Raw genomic sequence first — 20,038 nt, forward strand, 5'->3', positions numbered from 1 at the left:
GGCCCCAGGGCATCAGTCGGCCCCTGACCAGAAGCAGATCAGTGACCCAGTCATACAGGCGTCACCTAATCCCTGTCTCCCTCTTGGCATCTGGTCCTTCCCTTCCCAGTGGGACCCGGGCTCCTGATAATCATCTGGGTGAACCCGGTCCTGCCAGTGAGAGGGACCGGCTGTGCCAGATGCAAACAAACAACTATTAGGGTGAAGGGCTGTGGGCGGGAAGAGGGAGCCCTCAGCTAGCAACAACAGAGAGCTTCTGGAGAGAGCGAGCCAGCGAGTGAGCCCTAGAGCATCCCAGAGACAGCTGGACTTTTCCTCAAAGGCCTATCCTGACCCCCAGGCTCTGACACAGCGGCTCAGCAGCCCAGCAGCCCAGCCCTGCCTGGCCTGCGGCTCACCTCCTCCAGGCCGGCTGCCGGGGGCATCCTTCCTTCCCTCCCATCATGACGGTGTACCGCGTGTGTGTGGGCACTGGTCCCTACCTGATGGCCGGCACACTGGACAACATTTTTGTCACACTGGTGGGCACATGTGGTGAGAGCCCCAAGCGGCGGCTGGATCGCGTGGGAAGGGACTTAGCCCCTGGATCGGTGAGTGGAGGAGAGAGGGAGGAGCCACCCCGAGGGGCAGGGCGGACAGGGGACCCTGAAGGAGGGGAGGGTCTTTCCTCCAGAGCTCATCAAATCCTGCAGAACTCAGGATGCTGGTCCTGACCTCGTCACTACCCCTATTCTGGTCCCTGTCTTTTCTGGGGATAATAAACCCTATCCAGGCACGGCTGTGGAGAAGGAGCCCTGGGCAGGGGCTCCGGAGAATTCCACTGGCTTCCTAGCTCCTCCTCCAATAACTGAAGGTGGGGTTTGGGGAAGGCGCTTGCCCTCTTTGAGCCTGGGTTTCCTCTTCTCTGGAGGGGGTCCACCTGCCTCTGCCAGGCCCCAGGATTGTTTGCTGGTGGCCTACATAAGGTGAGGGCTCCAAGGAGGCTAGGGAGATCCAGAATCTACTCTGCTCACACAGGGCTCCTGCAGCGCCGTGGCTGCTACTGCCTGGATGAAGGATGCCTTTTTCTAATTCATGCAAAGGCACCACATGGGTTACGGTCAGCTCGGGTTTATATGTCAGGCTAGGTGTCGGTGTAGACGCACTTTTCAAGGTGCAAGGATGACGTTGGCAGCTCCTTGCCTCTCAACTGCTTGCTCTCTTGCCCCCCAGGTGCAGAAGTACAAGGTACGCTGCTCAGAGGAGCTGGGTGAGCTCTTGCTGCTGCGGCTCCACAAGGAGCACTAGGCTTTCTTCCCCAAGGACTCCTGGTACTGCAGCTGTATCTGCGTCACTACCCCCGGTGGTACTCTTTGCCACTTTCCCTGCTATCAGTGGATTGAGGGCTACTGCACCATAGAGCTTCGACCAGGAACAGGTGGGCCAGAGGCAGGGGCTGGCCTGGGCTGCAGAAGACATCTGCTGGGATCGGGGGAGCTCTCACAAGAGCCCAGGGTGTAGGGAATAGGGCTGGAATTAGGGTAGCTGGAACTCAGGGCTCCCAAGTAGGTGCTTTCTGAAAATATAAGCCTCTAACGCCCTGAAATGCAGGGGATTTCTGGGCAGTATTCACCCACCCCACCCCCAGACACACAGAGACTAGGCACACACACTTACATACACTCACACCACTCAGAGACACACACACAAACACACAGATATGTGTGCTCACCACTGACACCCTCTGCCCTTCCCCAGAGCCAATTCCTCTGAGAGGAATTAATCTGCAAGCTGAGTTACTGAATTTCAACAGGGGGAGGCCACTACCACTGGCTTTTCTGGTATGGATGAAGTCCCTGTGAGGGGCTGTTCAGATTCTTTCTTGAATTTGGGGGACGTTTCAAGGTTGCTGGGCTGAAGGTCCTTCAGCCCCTGGACCCCCATATCTCCTGAGCAGCTCTCTCATCTGCAGAGGCAAGACTAAGGCGAGTCCAAGCGTGGAGATGAGTCTTAGGCATGAGAGATGATGTTCTAGGTCAAGGTGAAGCGAGTGAACATCACCCTTGCTAATAATGTGAGTTACTCATGGACTTCACTCTGAACCCCCATCTGTCATCACAGCACATCCACCCATCACTTCACAAAATATATTCGTTCATCAGTTCTTTGTCAAGTGCATATTATATGCATGGTGCCTGGCACCATGCTGGATGCTGGGAATATAAAAAATGAATACGACGTGACTTCTGCCCCCAAGGAGTCAAACATGCAAACAATTAGGAAGATTGTTATAATTTGGGGGTGAGGTTGTCCTGAATCCCTTCTACTGATGAATGCACAAAGAATGTGGGACATCCGTGTCACTGAGGGATTGGGTTCAAGGGTCGGGGGGTTCAGAAAAGGCACGCTGGAGGAGCTGTCATTTGACAAGAGACTTAGCAAGGAGTAATTTTCACTCCTCACAGCAAGAACTATTTGTCAGGACTCCCTTCCCCTCCTTCTGGATCACAGGAAATGGGAACTCCAGGCCCGACAGGAATGCTACCGGTGAGGGTGGCCTAATTTGACTTCTTTGCTATCTTAATCTGACCTCATCCTTCATCAGACTGGTACTAACTCTAAACTCAATTCCAACTTTGGGGGCAGCTCTGATCACGACCCTCATTTAAACCTAACCTTAATCTAATATTGACCCTGAGTCCAGACCCAAGATGCCAGTACCGACAACTGTCCCAACAACATCAATGAACCCACACTCAACCCCAGCTGTCATTGATGTGACCCAGATACCAGACATGACCCTAGGATTGACCAACTTCAGCCCATCCTCAGCCTCACCCCCAAACCAGCCATGATCTTGATCTCAACACAAACCCAACTCTAAACCAGTGTGGACATTCATGTCATCCTCAAATGCTACCCTGATCTGAAGCTTAGTGCCTTCAGGAAAAAAAAACCAAAACTTTAATTCTTTGTCACCTACCCAGAAAATGGGTGGTTTCTGGGAGTCTTAAAGTCATGTCTTTGACAGCTAAGGTTCCTGTTTACCCTAAGCTTCACTTGCCACCTCTGACCTCTTTCCCCTGGAAGCTGGAAAGTCTAGCCCACCCCTGGCTTCCCCAGCATTGTAGACGTCAGCAGCTTTGCGGAGGTGGAGTCAGATAAGAAATTTGCTTTGATCAAGACGGTGCCCTGTGCAGACAAGGGCGACAGGTGAGGGTGAACTGAGATTTGGGGAAGAAGCTGGAGGGGCGTGAAGGGTCTGTTGTGAGGACTGGGTGGGCAGCTTGGAAAGCAGGATCTGTGACAAATGCAGTTTAATTCAATTGTCTGGAGAAGAATGGGTGGGGATGGCCCCTAGGGTCCGGCAGAGAGGAGGGGAGAGGGCAGGGGAGGAGCCTGGAGTGAGGGGAGGCCTGGGGATTCTGGGGGAGGAGAGAGGAGAGGAATTAAGGGGAGTGGGCTGCAGGTCCCTCTGACTGGTTTCAGTCCTTCTGCTCCCTCCACTCCCCAGCAGTGGGAATAGGTACCTGCCTGGCTTTCCCATGAAAACTGACATCCCATCCTTGCTGTCCATGGAACCCAATATTCGCTACTCGGCCACTAAGACAACCTTGCTGCTCTTCAACGCCATCCCTGCGTGAGGCCACTGCCCTCTCTGCACTCCTGCTCACTCTTCCTTCAGCCTCTGTCCCTTTGATGCACATCAGTGTCTCTGCCCCAGTCTCCCCTCTCCCTGTCCCACCACCCCGTCTCCGCTCTCTCTTTAAGCAACTCCATTCTCTAGCTCCCCATCACCACCTCTTTGCTCTTAATTATCCCTTCTCTTTCCATTCCTCAAATCAATAGAATGAATTGAGCACCTACTCAGAGCAGAGCACGGTCCCAGGCACTGTTGGTGGGACCATGTTGAGTAGGACCAGAGAGGCCCAGCCCTTAAGATTTAAGGAGGAGGTCAGGCCACCTCAGGTTCAATTTCCAGACCAAAACTTTCTAGCTTTATGACCTTGATTTTCACTTAGCCTCTAAACCGTTTTCTCATTTGTAAAATGAAAATAATATTCATATCTACCTCATAAGTGTGGGGAAGACTTTAATGAGCTAATATCCAGCACAAAATAATCTCTCAATAGAGGTTACTGAGTAGTATTAGGACATAGTTTTGGCCAGGAGGAACTCACAGTCTCCCTCGGGAGATGTGCAGCACAGCTGATCAGCAATCGAAGGGGTCACAAGCAGCTCAAGTCTGAGGTTGTGAGTGTGATGTGGCTGGAGGGGGTACAGTTGACATCTAGTGCCTAGAGGAGGCGGGTCAGCGGGGCTCAGGAGGTGGCTGCTGGGAAGACAGGTGGGATTGAAGCTTTGGGCGGGTGGGGGGAGGATCAGTGAGGGGAGAGTGGGTGGGTCCTGGGCAGACCCAGGTCAGTATGGCAGGAGGAGTGCCGGGCTCGGCCATCTGCGCAGGGGCCGCGTTAGGAGGCCCAGAGGAGGCCAGGGCAAGGAGCCGGATCCTCGTGTTCTAGGCTTTGGTGCCAGAATGGTTCTTCTGGAGAACCACTAGTGGGAGGGGATGCAGAGGTGAGGCGGAGTATGGAGCTTGAGTGTGTCCACAGGGGGTTGGGGTGCACAGGCAGACACAGGGGGCTCAGGCTTCAGGACAAGGACCCGCTGAGAGGCCCTGGCAGGGCTAAGGGACCAGGGGAGCATCCTGGAAGGTAGAGTCACCTGAGTTGGTCCCCGGATGGATATGCGGGTCTAGGCAAGGGAGGGCCCAGGAGACCACGTGGTCAGCCTGTGTGAGGCTCAGAGAAAGGCCAATGGGAAGAGGAGCTGGCATTTGGCAGCCATCTGGTCATTTACAGAGGGGAGGGAGTCACTGGGCTTTAGTGTGAGGTGACTGCAGGGTGTCCTGAAGGACATGTGTGGCAGGCCTTGGAAGAGGAAGGCCTGTTCTTTCTTCTCTCTTGCCTTCTCAGCCTCTGCTTTAATGACCAAGCTCCCACCCAGTTTTTCCCATCCCCGGGTCCTGAGTGGGCAGGTGCTCAGCAAAGACCCATGGAAGGAGGAGTGAGCGGCTTAGTGAGCACGTAGGAAGCTGCCCCTGGGCTTGTCAGGTTGCTAAGGCCCCTGCGCCCTCTCCAGGTGCCCACACTCTTCATGGCACATCAGCATCCTTCCACAGCCTACTTTACTGACCAACTGCCATAACCCTCCTATCCTATGTTCCATTCCCTTCCATTTGACTTGGCCTAGCTAGTGAGCAATTATTACGAACTGGGTATGTCAGGCATACACAGCCCAGTCCTGGCCCTAAGGAGCCCACAGTATACTAGGAGTTGATCTGAGTACACTGTAGGATAATAAAGGGAGTGATGTACTTAAGGGTTTATGATGTAACGAAGGAAGTCATGCGTATTTTGTGGAAGATACACACAAGGTGTGTGTTTGGGGGCCATCAGGCCATGCTTCATGAAGGACTTTGCATCTAAGATGCACACAGAAGAACAGATAGGTTTGATACTAGGTGGAGATGCAGCAGAAGGTTTTCTAGGAGAGGCACAGCTTGAACAAAGCCCTGGACAGGGGAGACAGCTGACTTCATTTCAAGCATTTTTTTCTGATTATAAAATAGTACATGCTCATTATAAAAAAATTCAAACAGTACCGACATCCACAAAGTGAAAAGTGCACGGCCCGCAGGTTGGCAAGCCCACTTTTACCGGTTCAGTGTACAAAGTACATCTCTGGCTATGTTTAGCAAGAAGGCTGTGACTGGCTTGGTAAGTGCACAGGGTGGGAGAAAAAGCTAGAAAGATTGTAGAAATCAGCTGGTGGGGAGCTTCCTAGGCAGCCTTAGCAGTTGGGGCTTTGTCGTGTGGGCGGAGGGGGACCAGGGAAGGTCTGTGACAAGCTGAGAGCTTGGAGAAAGCAGGACGAAACACCGACGAGGAGACTTGTCTGCACCCTGCGCGCCACCTTTGCACACACATGTGGAGTCACCGCTACAAAGCCTCAAGTAGCCTCTAGACTTTTCTCCCATGTGGACTGTTAGGTACCTCTTCTCTGGGCGCTGACCTCGTCAGATCCCTCCAGGCCTCTAGGCTGGGGGCACAGTGCCACTGGCAGCCCCTAGCCCCCCTGCCCACCCCCATTTCCCCGCCCACAGGTCCTTGGGCATGAAGCTTCGGGGGCTGCTGGACCGCAAGGGCTCCTGGAAGAAGCTGGATGACATCCAGAATATCATGTGTTGCCACAAGACCTTCACCTCAGGTGTGCACAGCCAGGCAGAGATGTCCGTCCTCCACCCTACCCCATACTTAGACCCTTCCGCCCCATCCTGGGAAAGGGCCCTCTTTTGGCCCTCTCAGGGGGCCTGCTGGATCCCAGAGGGAGGGGCTCCTGGCTTCACTGGTGGCAATCTCCCAGATTCCCCTCAGGAACCAATCTCTCCTCCCTCTGGGAGGGGACAAGAATAGGTGAGTGGGGACAGAGAGAGGGTTAAGGGTCACTTAGGGAGTCCTGATCCTGATCAGATGCACTTGCCTCTCTTCCCCTACCCCTGCCACCAAGAGTTCTGGGCTCTGGGGCCAGACTCTGGTTCCAATCCCTGCTCTGCCACCCAACTTAGCAAGTCACTCTACCTCTTCGAATTTCGGTGTCCAGTGTTAAAATGAAGGAATAATTATACCTACTCTCATAAGATTGTTGGAAGGAAAGGCTAAACCATGGTGATGAGCGAAGGGCTGGGTTGAGCATGATCTAGTGAAGCGGTTTCCAGCCCAAGTGGCCCCCCTCTCTTGTTCCCTAGAGTACGTCACTGAGCACTGATGTGAAGACCACTTTTTCGGATACCAGGACCTGAACGGTGTCAATCCTGTCATGCTCCACTGCCTCTCCAGCTTGCCCAGCAAGCTTCCTGTCACCAATGACATGGTGGCCCCCTCGCTGGGACCAGGCACCTGCCTGCAGACAGAGCTAGAGGTGGGTGAGTTGTCAGTAGGGAGAAGGGATGGGTATGGAGGGTAAGGGTGGGATGGCTGCATCCAGCCTGCAGGCCTTATTCCCCAGCCCTGCGCCTTTAAGTAGAGCAGATATGGATGAGAGACAGATGGGGCTCAGGCTTGAGGCATGAGATGGGGCCTGCTGAAGTGGTATGAATGAGCATGACAGCCTGGAGGAGGAGGCCTGTTCTGAGGCCTCCAAGATCCCAGGTGCTGAGGCCCGAAGAAGGCTGTTTTAGGACAGGCCAAAGGCAGCACCACTAGATGGAGCAAGAATGATCCTTGAGAACTAGAAACACCGAGGGTGTGGGAGGAGATGACGGCCCAGTCTCTCTGGGGGCAGTCAAGCCCTCAGGCATCCTCCAGAAGGCTGGAGATGGGGTTGGTGGATTCCCCTCGTGTGTCGATTGTGCTGATACTGGATACAATGAAGTCGTCTGACTTGAGAGAATAGGAAGGACCAGGTATGGGCAAAGGGGGAGAGGATGCTGGCTTGTCCAAGCTGCTGGGAAGCCAGGTGAGAGGCTGCACAACGAAGGACTCAGCTGGACCTCATTCCGGACATTTTGGGAAGGGTGGGGTACCCAACACTGGCCTTTAGTGCAGGCACCAATAATTACTGAGACCCAGGCTGGAGTGGGAGTGGCCAGAGAACGGAGGGAAGCAGAGTGCGGGTGGGAGAGCACTCTAAGGCTCCGTGCAACTTCCCCAGAGGGGGCTCATCTTCCTAGCGGACTACTGGATCCTGGTAGAGGTCCCCGTCCACTGCATAAACGGCCGCCCGCAGTACGCAGCCTCCCCGCTCTGCCTGTTGTGGCTCAACCCCCAGGGGGCGCTGGTGCCCTTGGCCATCCAGATGAGCCTGGGGCCGGGCTTTGTGGGGTTGCCGGGGGGGGGGGGGGCGGGGGGGGGGCGAGGCTTCGGGGGCGGGGCCTCAAGGGGCACACTAGCAGTCTAGAGCCTCAGCCCCTTATTATTCCTGGACGCAGGTCAGCCAGACCCCCGGGCCAGACAGCCCCATTTTTCTGCCCACTGACTCCGACTGGGACTGGCTGCTGGCCAAGACGTGGGTGCGCAACTCGGAGTTCCTGGTGCACGAGAACAACACGCACTTTTTGTGCACGCATTTGCTGTGCGAGGCCTTCGCCGTGGCCACGCTGCGTCAGCTGCCCCTCTGCCACCCCATCTACAAGGTCTGGGTGACCCCCGGGCGGGGCCAGAGGGAGCGGGGCCGGGGCGGCCTTCTCCCTTGACCTTCGGCTCCTGTGATCTCAACCGGCTCGCAGCTCCTGCTTCCGCACACTCGCTACACGCCGCAGATGAACACCCTCGCACGCGCCACGCTGCTCAACCCAGAGGGCCTGTGGACAAGGTGCGGCCTCCCGGCTCCCCGCCCGCCCCTTCCAGGGGGCTCCTTCCCGAGGGCACCTTGCCCCGTCCACAAACCCTGTCTCCCTCCCTTCGATCCCACCCACCGGCCCCACCTCCTCGGGCTCGGGTTCCAAAGGCTCCTAGAGTTGGGCAAGGCACCCCGGCCTGAGCACAGCCGCCCGCTGACCCTGAGTCGGCGCTCTCCTCCCGGCCTGCCCGGCCTTCAGTTTATTCTTCTAGTTCCCACGTACCTAAGGATTACCGCCTACGCACGTAGTAAGGCCGCAACCTGCGCAGCCCATGTCGTGCTCTCATGGGTGTTTGATCCTTGGTCTTGGACTGCTCGATTAACTAAAAAATGCCCTCTGCTGAGTCACTAGACCCATCTCATCCCCAGGCACTGGGGTGGGGGATGGGCCGGTCTGGGAGCCCAGTTGTGTTCTGTCCTCAGGTCACGTCCATCGGGAGGCAAGTCCTCCTCTACCTCATGAGCACTGGTCTGGCCCACTTTACCTACACCAATTTCTGCCTTCCGGACAGCCTGCGGGCCCGCGGCGTCCAGGATATCCCCAACTACCATTAATGAGACGACGGCCTGAAGATCCGGGCGGCCATTGAGAGGTGTGGGCCTGGGACCTGCAGCCAATCTGGCCCAGGGGCAGGGTGGACCCGTGTGCTCATGCAGGCTGGGGCGCTTGATGCTGGGGGTTTCAGGTGTCCTCAGGCCCCGTGTGGGGCACCTCAAGGGTGAGAGTTGCGGTTGGGGTTCCTTATGAAATGGCAGGTAGCCATGGGCTGAGGAGGGGCTGGGCTGTGTGTGAATGAGCAGAGGACGGGAAGGACGGGGCGTCCAGAGGAGTCAGGGCAGCAGCAACAGCTAGGTGTGGGCTGGGGCCTTTAGGTGGGCAGGTCTTCCCTTCTCCTGGGTGCTGAGTAGCGAGGGGACGCAGCATGTCAGGCTCTCCTCGGTGGCCTCTCTGGAGTGGGGGTGAGACTTGAGGCAAGCCTGGGCACTGGGGTTCCAACTGAATCTGGGGGTCCCCACTGAACCCCCATGGACTCTCAGTGGACTCTGGGCGGCTGGCTCTCCCTGGCCTGAGCAGCACTGGGCCTTGGTTTTCGGGCGAGGCCTGAGCCCAAGGTCACAGCCGTAGCAGGGACATCTCTTTCCTACAGTTTTGTCTCAGAAATCCATGGGCTTCTATTACCCCAGTGATGCGTCTGTGCAACAGGATTCGGAGCTGCAGGCCTGGGTTGGAGAGATCTTTGCTCAGGCGTTCCTGGGCTGGGAAAGCTCAGGTATCCCCTCCCCATCCTCCAACCACAGACTCCCAATAACCCACTGTCCCCCTTGGCCCTACCATGACCCAGTTCTTATTCATTGACCAGCCTTGGAAGTACATGCGGTTGTTAGCCCCACCAAACAGATAAGGAACAGGCACAGAAGGCTGCACAGGTAGTAAGTGGCAGAGGCAGGATCCAGAGCCAGCGCCCAACATCTCCAAAGCCCTTGCTTTCAGCCACTACATGGTGCCTGTCTGGTCCCTGCTCGACCTTTACCACCCATTCACCTCCGCTTGCTGAGGTCTGTGGATGAGTCACATCATGTGGTAGGGGCCACCTCCAGCTGCAAATACTAAGGACTCTGGAATCCTCTCTCATACCCTCTTATGCCCGTCCTGCCAGGTGGCCCCTCCAGCCACCAACCTCTCTCACTTTTGGCTTCATGGAGTAGCTTGGTACTGCTGCTGCCTGATTCCTCCTTATTTACACCTGTCACTGGCCCCTAACTCTCCCCTCTCTTCTGACACTGCCAGAGTGGCCTCTGAGACCCACCAACACCAGTGGCCCCCTCTCAGGCCTCCTTTGCTTAGTCCTCCCTTCCTTAAAGTCTTCCCTTTGCTCCAGGGAGGACGTGTCCTTCAGAACCTCCCACTTCTTTCAGGGCTTCTGCTGCCTCCCCATCCCAGCCCTGGCCGGAGGGTGGAAGGCTCTCACTGCCTGGGATGTCTTCTCTGGGCAGGGATGTGACTTTTAGCTGACTTAGCACTTTTGGTGGCCACCCAGAGGAATTCCTGTGGGCGGGGGGAGACCCGGGAAGGAGGCGTGGTCTCAGGTCACCAGGAAATAGAATAAACAGCTGGTGTAGCCCTACCTGTAATGGGCTCCAAATTTTTTTTTTTTTTTTTTTTGGCCACTCTGTGCAGCCTGTGGGGATCTTAGCTCCCCGACCAGGGATTAAACCTGCACTCCCTGCATTGGAAGAACGGAGTCTTAACCACTGGGCCATCAGGGAAGTCCCAGCTGTTTTTTTTTTTAAAACAAAATTTTGAACATATAGAAAAGTATAGGATATGACGTAATGAACACCCATTTACCCACCACCTAGACACAGTTCCTAACATCTTGCCATATTTGATTAAGCTGTTGCTTATTGCTGAAGTCTTTTTTTTTTTTTTTTTTTTTGCGGTACGCGGGCCTCTCCCTGTTGTGGCCTCTCCCGCTGTGGAGCACAGGCTCCGGACGTGCAGGCCCAGCGGCCATGGCTCAAGGGTCCAGCCGCTCTGCGGCATGTGGGACCCTCCCGGACCGGGGCACGAACCCGTGTCCCCTGCATCGGCAGGCGGACTCTCAACCACTGCGCCACCAGGGAAGCCCTCTGAAGTCTTTTAAGGTAAATTACACACATTTCATATTTTACCCCTAATTGATATGCATCTCAAAAAAAACCCCAAACAAACCGACGATGCCGCTTTTCTACACAACCGCAATGCTGTCATCATGTTTAACAAAATTGACAATAATCTCCAACATCACCCTCTTACTAGTCCATATTCAAATTTCCTCACTTGTCCCATTCTCCCTCAGCTGATCCTGTTGATTCTGGAGCCAGTCAAGGACCACGTGACACCTTTGTTTTGACTCTAAAGCCTCTCTCACTTTAGCACAGGCCCCTCCACCCTTTTTGAAATCACATGACATCTCACAAGGGCTACTGAAAAGCTAGGACTAGTTGTTCTACAGAATGTCTCACCTTCCAAATTTATCTAATTGCTTCCTCATGATGTCATTCCTCTACCCCCTGTGTTTTTTGTCAACCGGAAGCAATACCTAAAGGTTAAATGTTTTGGGCAGGAGTATTTCTCCAGTGATGCTGTGTTCTCCTCATTGCATCATATTGGGAGGCATGTGAGGTCAGGCTGTCTCACTATTAGTGATGCCAAGTGTGATTTCTCGGTTAAGGTGGTGACAGCCAGGTCTCTTCTGGATCTTTTAAAGGGCAGCCCCTCCCTGTGCTTTGCACCCATACTCTTAATCAGGGGTGTCCTGATCCTGACTGCTTCTCCTCCAGGGATAGCTATTTTTCTCTTTGGGGTTATCTGTTTCCTATTCAAGACCCAGAGCGGGATCAACTCTCTGATCTTTCTTTATTCAACTTGTCTCTGATTTAATACACCAGGACATCCTTCAGATAGACAAACATCTCTTCCAAACAGCCCAAAGTAATTCTAGACTCATGTTTTAAGGTAAAACACATTCATTCATTAACCTCAGTCAGCATGCCTTTTGCTTCCATATTTCAAAGGGAAAAAAACAAACAGTATGCGCTACAGAAAAATTCCCATAGACGGTCTATCTTTGCTTTTTTATTCTATCCACCACGAACAGAACATTCAGAAAATTCTCACACACTCCCAGGCAGACAGACACCTGGTCCTTCCTCCAAGCCTCTCTGTCTGCTCTGTTGCATCAGCCTCTTTCCTGTCATCCTGACTCCAAACCAGGAGCCATCTTGACTCATGTTCCCCGATGTCTTCCTCTCTCCCTAAAGCCAGTAGTGTGGCTAATCCTATTGTCCCCATCATTTTCTACTATCACCATCCTAGTCCCAGTCCTCTCACTACTCGTGCGTTGTGGCAGCCGCCTCTCAACCTGTCCCACCCCTCCCAGCCTCTCGCTGCTCGCCTTCCAATTCGATTACTGGGGCCCCAGTAATCTTCTGAAACAGTGCCCAGAAACTACCCCGCCTGGCACACTGCTGCAGCCTCACCTCCAATTAGGTCTCCTCCTTTTCCCTCACATTGTTTATGCCTCCATGCCTTCCCACTCTGGCTTCCTACCCTCTCACGCTTTCACTTCATTCAACCAGTAATATTTATTAAGTACTGTTAATATTTATTAAGTATTGTTCCAGGTGCTGGGGTTCAGCAGTGAACATGACAGACAAAAATCCTGGCCTTCATGAAGCTTAACATTCTTGTGGGGAGATACAGATAATAAACTAGCAAATATGTCAGGTGGTTATGAATACTAAGGAGAACAAAAGAGCATCAGGGGATATACTGGGTCGAGGTAGGGGAATTATTTCAGGTAGGTGGTCAGGGAAGGCCTGAGGAGGTGATTTTAAAAAAAAATTTATTGATTTATTTATTTTTGGCTGTGTTGGTTCTTTGTTGCTGCTCACAGGCTTTCTCTAGTTGCAGCGAGCACGGGGCTCTAGGTGTGCGGGTTTCAGTAGTTGTGGGGCACGGGCTCAGTAGTTGTGGCTCGCGGGCTCTAGAGCACAGGCTCAGTAGTTGGGGCGCATGGGCTTAGTTGTTCCGCAGCATGTGGGATCTTCCCAAACCAGGGCTCGAACCCATGTCCCCGGCATTGGCAGGCGGATTCTTACCCACTGTGCCACCAGGGAAGTCTCTGAGGAGGTGATGTTTGACAGAGATGTGAAGGAAGGGAGAGAGCTAGCTCTGTGGATAACCGGGGCAAGAGTGTACTGGCAGAGATGGAGTCAGTGCAAAGGCCCTGAGGTGGGAGTGTGCTGGTGGGTTTGAGGAATCAGAAGACCCATGTGGCTGAGTAGAGCCAGAGGGAGAAATGTAGGGAAGGAAATGAAGTTGGAGAAGGAATGAGAGCCAGATCAAGTAGGGCCATGGCGAGGCAAGTGAGATGGGAAGCCCTTAGCGGGTTTTAGCTAGGGGTGACATAATTGGATTAATGATTCTAAAGGATCACTCACTCCAGCTGTCATGTGAAGAACAGGCTGTCAGGGGCAAAGGCGGAAGCAGTCAGATTCATCCAGGAGCGAGATGCTGGAGACAGGGTGGTATGGAGACTGGAGGTGATGGGATGAGATTGGTTTCTGCAAGAATTTGCTGACATGTGTGGTATGAGATAAAGAGAGGAGCCAGTGCACGGATTTTGGCGGGAGCAACTGGACAGAGAGCACCGAAGTGGGACCACTGGTGGGGGAGGGGGAGATGGGTTTGGGGAGCGTGCGGGGTAGGGAGTCAAGCATTAGGCTTGGCAGGTGTCAAGTCTGAGATGCCTCACAGACACTCAGGCAGAGGTGTCCGGTAGTAGCTGACACCCGCTGCTGAGTCCAGAGTTCAGGGGCCAGGAGGAGGAGAGATGTGAATTTGGGAATCCTCAGCCAGTGGGAGGTGGTTAAAGCCACAGTCTTGAATGAGACCACTGAGGTACAGAGAAAAGAGGACCAAGGGCTGAGCTTGAAAATGCCTTCCTCTGTCTTCTTTTCTCCATTCAAAGCTCACCCATTCTTCTACCCAGGGAGGCCCCTTCTCTTCCTCCAGGAAAGTCACCCCTAACCACGCCAGCCCCAGTGCCGAGCCTGCCCTGCCTGCCCTCTCCTCAAAGAGCCAAGCCCTGGCCTTAAAGCTTCCCTCTGCTTCTATCACTGCGAGCTTCTAAGTAGCACCCTCTCTGGCCATCTGTCTCTGCCACTAAACCCAGCAGTGGAGGATCTGCTCCTGAGTGCTCAGACAAATCTTGGTGAACTGGGGAGAATTAAGTCATTAAGTACTAATATGGGTGTTCAGGGAGGGCCAGCTTGGCTGTCACGTTGAACCTACCTGGCTCTTTGGTTGTGAGCTCTGCCGGCTGGGCATTTTCTGGTCCCAACCCAGTACCTCCTTCAGAGACCACACCTTGGTGATGACCATCCCTAACCTCAGCCCAACCCTAATCCTTGTCTAAAGACAGTGGTGGCCACATGTTCAGTCCGCACGGCTCACTCTCTGCCTGCAGTGAGCCCCAGCCCTGGGGAATCTGGTCCCCTCCATCTGCACCCTCCTCCCTTCCTCCCACACGCAGGCCGTGCACCCCGGGAGAGCTGGGGAAGCTCCTCACTGCAGTCATCTTCAACTGCTCCGCCTAGCACGCCGCTGTCAACAGTGGGCAGGTGAGTCTGCGGAGGGCGGGCCTGGGGGGCACTGGGTCACACGAGATTAGGCCCAGCAATGGACGTGAGTGGGTTGAGAGCATGGGAGGGTCAGAGCTGTGATGGGTTTATGAATAGGGCTGGGGTTGGAGTGGCAACTGGGTGGAGTGAAGCGCTGGGGCTGGATGATGACTGGAGTGGAGCTGGGTCCAAGCTTGTAATGGTGACTCGAGTTGGGTTGTGGAGGGAGTGGAACTTAGGGGCTCCTGCCTCGGATGGGCCACGGCCAAGGGGAGTAGCAGCCTGCTCTGTGTGGGGGGCCAACGCAAGACCCATTTCTCGGGTGACCTCTACTCTGGGTCCTCCTCCCTCCTAGGTGACGCACTCCACCCAGTCCTGGAACATTGGGTGGGGAGTGACAAGGGGTGACCCAGGCTCCTGCCACCCTTCTGGAACTTTCAACCTTATACCCCTCCCTCTCTTCCCTCTCCATGACCCCCTTATTTCCCAACTGCAAAATCTGGGGTGGCAGGTGAAGGAACAGGGGTGTTGAGGAGGGAAAGGGTCCTTTTCCTCTGGCCAACCGACTCCACTGGGGTGGGGTCTCCACAGCATGACTTTGGGGCCTGGATGCCCAATGCCCCGTAATCCATGAGGCAGCCCCCACCGCAGACCAAGGGGACCACCACCCTGAAGAGTTACCTAGACACCCTCCCAGAAGTGAACACCACCTGTAACAACATTCTCCTCTTCTGGTTGGTCAGCCAAGAGCCCAAGGATCAGGTGTGTGTGGGGGTGTCTGGGGGTGTGGGGAGTTTGCCTGGCCTGGGCAGTAGAGGTGGTGGCAGCTCTCCCAGGGAGTTTGGGAGCCAACAGCTGGCATTTATGCCCACTGCTGAGCTGCCTTGGGTTCTTAAGTTTCTTCAGGAAATGACAGTTGGTCCCCAAAGACATACACTGAAGCAAATACCAGTTTAGTGGCTGGGGCACAACTTCCATCTAATTCACCAGTTTACCAATCTATCCACCTATCCGTCCATCTGTCTATCCAACCACTTACTCGTCCATCAACCACTCATCCATTCACCCAGATATCCAGCGCACATTTGCTGGATCCCTCCCATGTGTCAACAGTGCTGGGCGCCAGGCCCCATAAAGCTGGGTGAGAACGTCCTGCCTTCAAGAATCCTGTGGCCAAGTTGAAGAGACACACAGGAAAATGGAAAAGGGCACCACCGTCTTGTAGGAATTATTCATGAACTCCTCCATTCAATCGGGACTTCCGGAGAACCTGCAATGTGCCAGACACTGGTGGGCAGTTATGAACCTTGATGTCATAAGCTTACAGTCTAGTGACAGAGGTGAGGATGGGGCCCCATGGAACCTGACCAAGTCTGGGTGAACCTGGGACAGCTTCTTGGAGGAAGTGACATCTCAGATGAAACCTTTGGGACAGGGAGGGGCTTGGCAGACAAAAGAGGGGCAGGGTTAGTTTCTCGGCAGAGGGAAGGACTCTACCAAGTGAAGCCAAGTGAAGGTGAGAGTCTGACGGTGGGTTTGCAGGAGCATAAACGGCTCAGTGTGGGTGCAGTATTTGTTCACAGGACAGAGGGGAACCATTGAAGAGTTTAAGCCTGGGGGTGACGTGGCTAAATTTGTGTTTTAGCGAGAGTGCTTCTGTGGCTGTGCGGATGGATGGGAGCGGCAATTCTGGAGGCAGGAAGGACGGCGAGGAGGCTGTGAGTTAGGCTGGGCCAGGGGAGCAGCCCTTTAATCACCACTTACTATCACCTCCATTTACACACCAGGTTATCAGTCATGTCTCTGCCCTCCAGGTCGTGTCCCCAAGCTTTCTGACATTATGCGATATCCTCATTTCTCCCACTTGACTCCATTTGGCACAGAGGGTTTATCTCTCTCACAAGTTTTAACTTATCATCTCATGCCCGGGAATGCAGGAACTCGTCCCTGGAGGCTGCTTCTCTCTGGTCCCACCTCCCAAGGATGTGGAAACACCCATTTCTGTCGTTATAAAGGAAAAGCTCTGTCTGCTTTTTGTCTACTCACAGAACACTCTGTGGGTACTCGCGATACTCTCAACTCGATTCTTCCAGCCAGAAAATGTGTGTGGGTGGTTCCCACCCCAAGCAGTTCTCCGAAATCAGCTGGGTGTCCCATGACTTAACTCGGTTCTGACACTGTCCACCTGGAGATGGCGTCAGATCCCACAGGTCAAGGGCTCAGTCCCACAAGACTGCACCTCCACTCCACCCCCGTCACTCCCTTCAGGTGCCGATCTCAAGTCCAGCTTGTCATCTGAGCTTCTGACCAACCAGCTATAAGAGGTTTCTATGACCCCCTCCTCAGTTTTGATCATCTGCCAGAACAGCTCACAGAACTCAGGCAAACAGTTTACTTACTAGATGACTGGCTTATGCTAAACGGATACAACTCAGGAACAGCCCGATGGAGGAGCTCCATAGAGCGAGGTGCTGGGGAAGGGGCGTGGAGCTCCCCTGCCCTCTCTGGGTCCATCACCCTCCCAGCACCTCCACGTGTGCAGCAGCCTGGAAGCTCTCCAAACTTGTACGTGAGGGATTTTTATGGAGGCAGCCTTACCTAGGCATGATTGATTAAATTATTGGCCATTGGGGATTAATTCAACCCTCAGTTCCTCTCCTCTCCCCTGAGGTTGCAGGGGTGAAACAAAGTTCTCACCCTCTAATCACAAGGTTGATTCTCCCGGCAACCGGCCACCCCAGGGGCTTTCCAGGAGTCACCTCATTAACATAAGCGTTGAAAAGGGCTTATTATGAATAATAAAAGACACCTTTAACATTCTATCACTTAACGAAATTATAAGGGTTTTAAGAGCTCTGTGCTAGGAACGGGAAGAAGACCAAATATACATTTCTTATTATAAATCACAATGTCACGGTACAGAGGGAAGAGTACACAAGACGATGAGAGTGGAGAGTTCCCTTTCTCATAAGCCAGTGGGAAGTTCAACCCAGAAAGTTCTAACAACAACAACAACAACAATAATAATAGCACCTGTCACTTTCTGAGGATCTATCATGCCTCCGTCATTAAATCAGGTATCCTGTGTACACTATTTCAAAACACAAAATAAATAAGTAGCTATATTTAAAATGCTTAAGACAGTGACTGGCATATAAGCATTCCATAAATGGCAGCACCATTTTACAGGGGAGAAAACTGAGATTCAAAGGCACCAAGCAATTTGCCCAGGGTCACAGCTAGTAAGTAGGCTTTGAACCCAGTCTATCATATTTCTGTGTTCTGTTTTATCAGTAGTGACACTATAGTTTTGGAAATTAGATGTCAGTCTGGTAAGTAAGACATAAAGCTGATTCTTTGAAAAGACCGATAAAATAAAGAAACCAGAAACAATTCAAATCAAGAAAAAAAAACCCCATAAATGTACAACATCAGGAATGTAAAAGGCATATAGCCACATATTCAAGAAGATTGAAATAAATAAATAAATAAAAAGGAGAAGAAAATACTTAGTTTTATGCAAATAAATTTGGAAACCTAAATGAAATAAGTGATTTTTAAAAGAAAACCTAAAAAACAAAACAAAAAAACCAGAAGAGGTGAAAAACATACATAAATGAAAAAGGCTGTAAAAGATCTGATCCTTCTCCTTGTAAAGGGACATTCTATTAAACCTTCAAAGAACAAATAATTCCTAAATTCGTTCAAACTGCTTGAAATCGTAGAAAAAAGTAGAAGCTTCCCAAATCATTTTACTGGGAACCCTGATACCAGCACCTGGCAAAGGCTCTTAAGAAGAGATGTGAGCCTCAGGTAGAGGGTTCTAGTCCCAGATCCACATTTCCCACCTATGTGACCTTGGATATGTAATCGGGCTCTCTAAGCCTCAGTTTCTTTATCTGTAAAGTGGGAGTGATGAGAGTACCTGTCTTATAGAATTGTGGTGCCGTTGTGATGGTCCATGTAAAGTCCTTGCAACATCAGCTGTAATTAAGAAAATAAAATTACAAACTCATTCCACTTAGCTACAACAATCTTAAAAATATATCAGTAGTCCGTGAAAGCCAACAGTAAATAGTAAAACAATAATACATCATGATGAAATATAGTTTAATTTAGGAATGAAAGGTTGGTTCAACCTTATGCAACTTAACAATACACTTCCTTACATCAATAAAGAAACACACCATATAATCATCTCAATATATGCTGAAAAAGCGTTTGATAAATGAGAACAGCCATTAGTAATAAAAACTCAGTATAAGATGATACTCCCGGGACTTCCCTGGTGGTCCAGTGGTTAGGACTTTGCCTTCCACTGCAGGGGGTGCAGGTTCGATCCCTGGTAGGGGAGCTGGGATCCCACATGCCTCGCCGCCAAAAAAACCCACAAGCGTAAAGTAGAAGCAATATTGTACCAAATTCAATGGAGACTTTGAAAGTCGTCCACATCAAAAAAAAAAAAAAAATCTTAAAAAAGATGAAACTCCCTTATGGAGTTTTGATAAAGTATACTTCATAAAACATTGTCCTCATGGTGAAACAATAGAGGTCGTTAAAGTCAGGGACAAGAAAACAAGGCTGTGAAAAAAAAAAAGAAAACAAGGCTGTGATTTAACAGTGTTTTGGGAGGCTTTACTGGCGCAATAAAACAAGACAAAGAATATTTTAAACATCAGGATTGTTAGCAACAGTTGTATTGTATGAGCAGTGTGTGCTGGTTCGGAGACTGGCCCCATGAACCGTGATGGTGAACTGGTTGTGCACTGCGGTCAAGCCCAGAGGGGCAGTTCTGTTCTGCCACAGGATGGCACTGACTGAAGTTCACTGCACTGTTTCTTGACTGTGGCTGGCTACGCTGTAAAGCACGAGTGTATGGTGATGCTGATTATGCTGGCAACATTGGTTGACTGGGAGATGCCTCAGACCTGGTTGTCTTCAGGGGTTTACATCTGTGAAACTGTGAGGTAAGAGGTGTATCCTTGGGCATACTTGCTCGGGCGTGTTTACGTTTGATTTCAGGTGTGTTCTGAATGTGGTTGTATTTACTTCATAGAGCAGTGGCCCAGGCACAGGAAGGGACCTTTTTAGGGACCCGTGGGCTGCGGGTGTCCAGGCTGCTCTGCGCAGATCGCTGGAGTGGTGGTTTGGAGGTTTGAAGGGTTTGCGTTTACAGGAGCCGTGGCTGGGCCACGCCCGCCTTTAGAAGCCACTTTGACTGTATTTGCTGGCAAATGTGGTCCTTCATTATTCTCCATCCCATTCTGAACATCATCCTGACCCCGCACCTGATCTTTCTCCCAGCGGCCCCTGGGCACCTACCCGGACGAGCACTTCACCGAGGAAAGGCCGCTCCGGAGCATCGCCATCTTCCAGAGCCGCCTGGCTCAGATCTCGCGAGACATCCGGGAGCAGGAGCGGAACCGGGGCCTGAAGCTGCCCTATACCTACCTGGACCCTCCCCTCATCGAGAACAGCGTCTCCATTTGAC

At 52.6% G+C, this 20,038-nt stretch overlaps 1 protein-coding gene across 1 annotated transcript; it reads left to right on the top strand.

Moving 5' to 3' along the window:
• Nucleotides 1-419: 419 nt before the first annotated feature.
• ALOXE3 (arachidonate epidermal lipoxygenase 3) lies at nt 420-20,037 on the top strand (the record flags this gene model as incomplete). The annotated part of the gene is given in 23 exon segments (XM_079726185.1): nt 420-590; nt 1,213-1,284; nt 1,288-1,417; nt 2,445-2,526; nt 3,070-3,079; nt 3,083-3,192; nt 3,494-3,619; nt 6,146-6,249; nt 6,788-6,804; nt 6,808-6,960; nt 7,693-7,836; nt 7,970-8,173; nt 8,267-8,339; nt 8,342-8,352; nt 8,803-8,931; nt 8,938-8,972; nt 9,528-9,543; nt 9,545-9,663; nt 14,460-14,520; nt 14,524-14,547; nt 15,139-15,171; nt 15,175-15,309; nt 19,852-20,037. Coding segments are annotated over 23 exon segments (2,121 nt in total). The 5' UTR covers nt 420-443.
• Between the last annotated feature and the right edge of the window lies 1 nt (nt 20,038).

The sequence above is a fragment of the Hyperoodon ampullatus genome (genome assembly GCF_949752795.1).
Source record: "Hyperoodon ampullatus genome assembly, chromosome: 19".
Classification (NCBI taxonomy): domain Eukaryota; kingdom Metazoa; phylum Chordata; class Mammalia; order Artiodactyla; family Ziphiidae; genus Hyperoodon; species Hyperoodon ampullatus.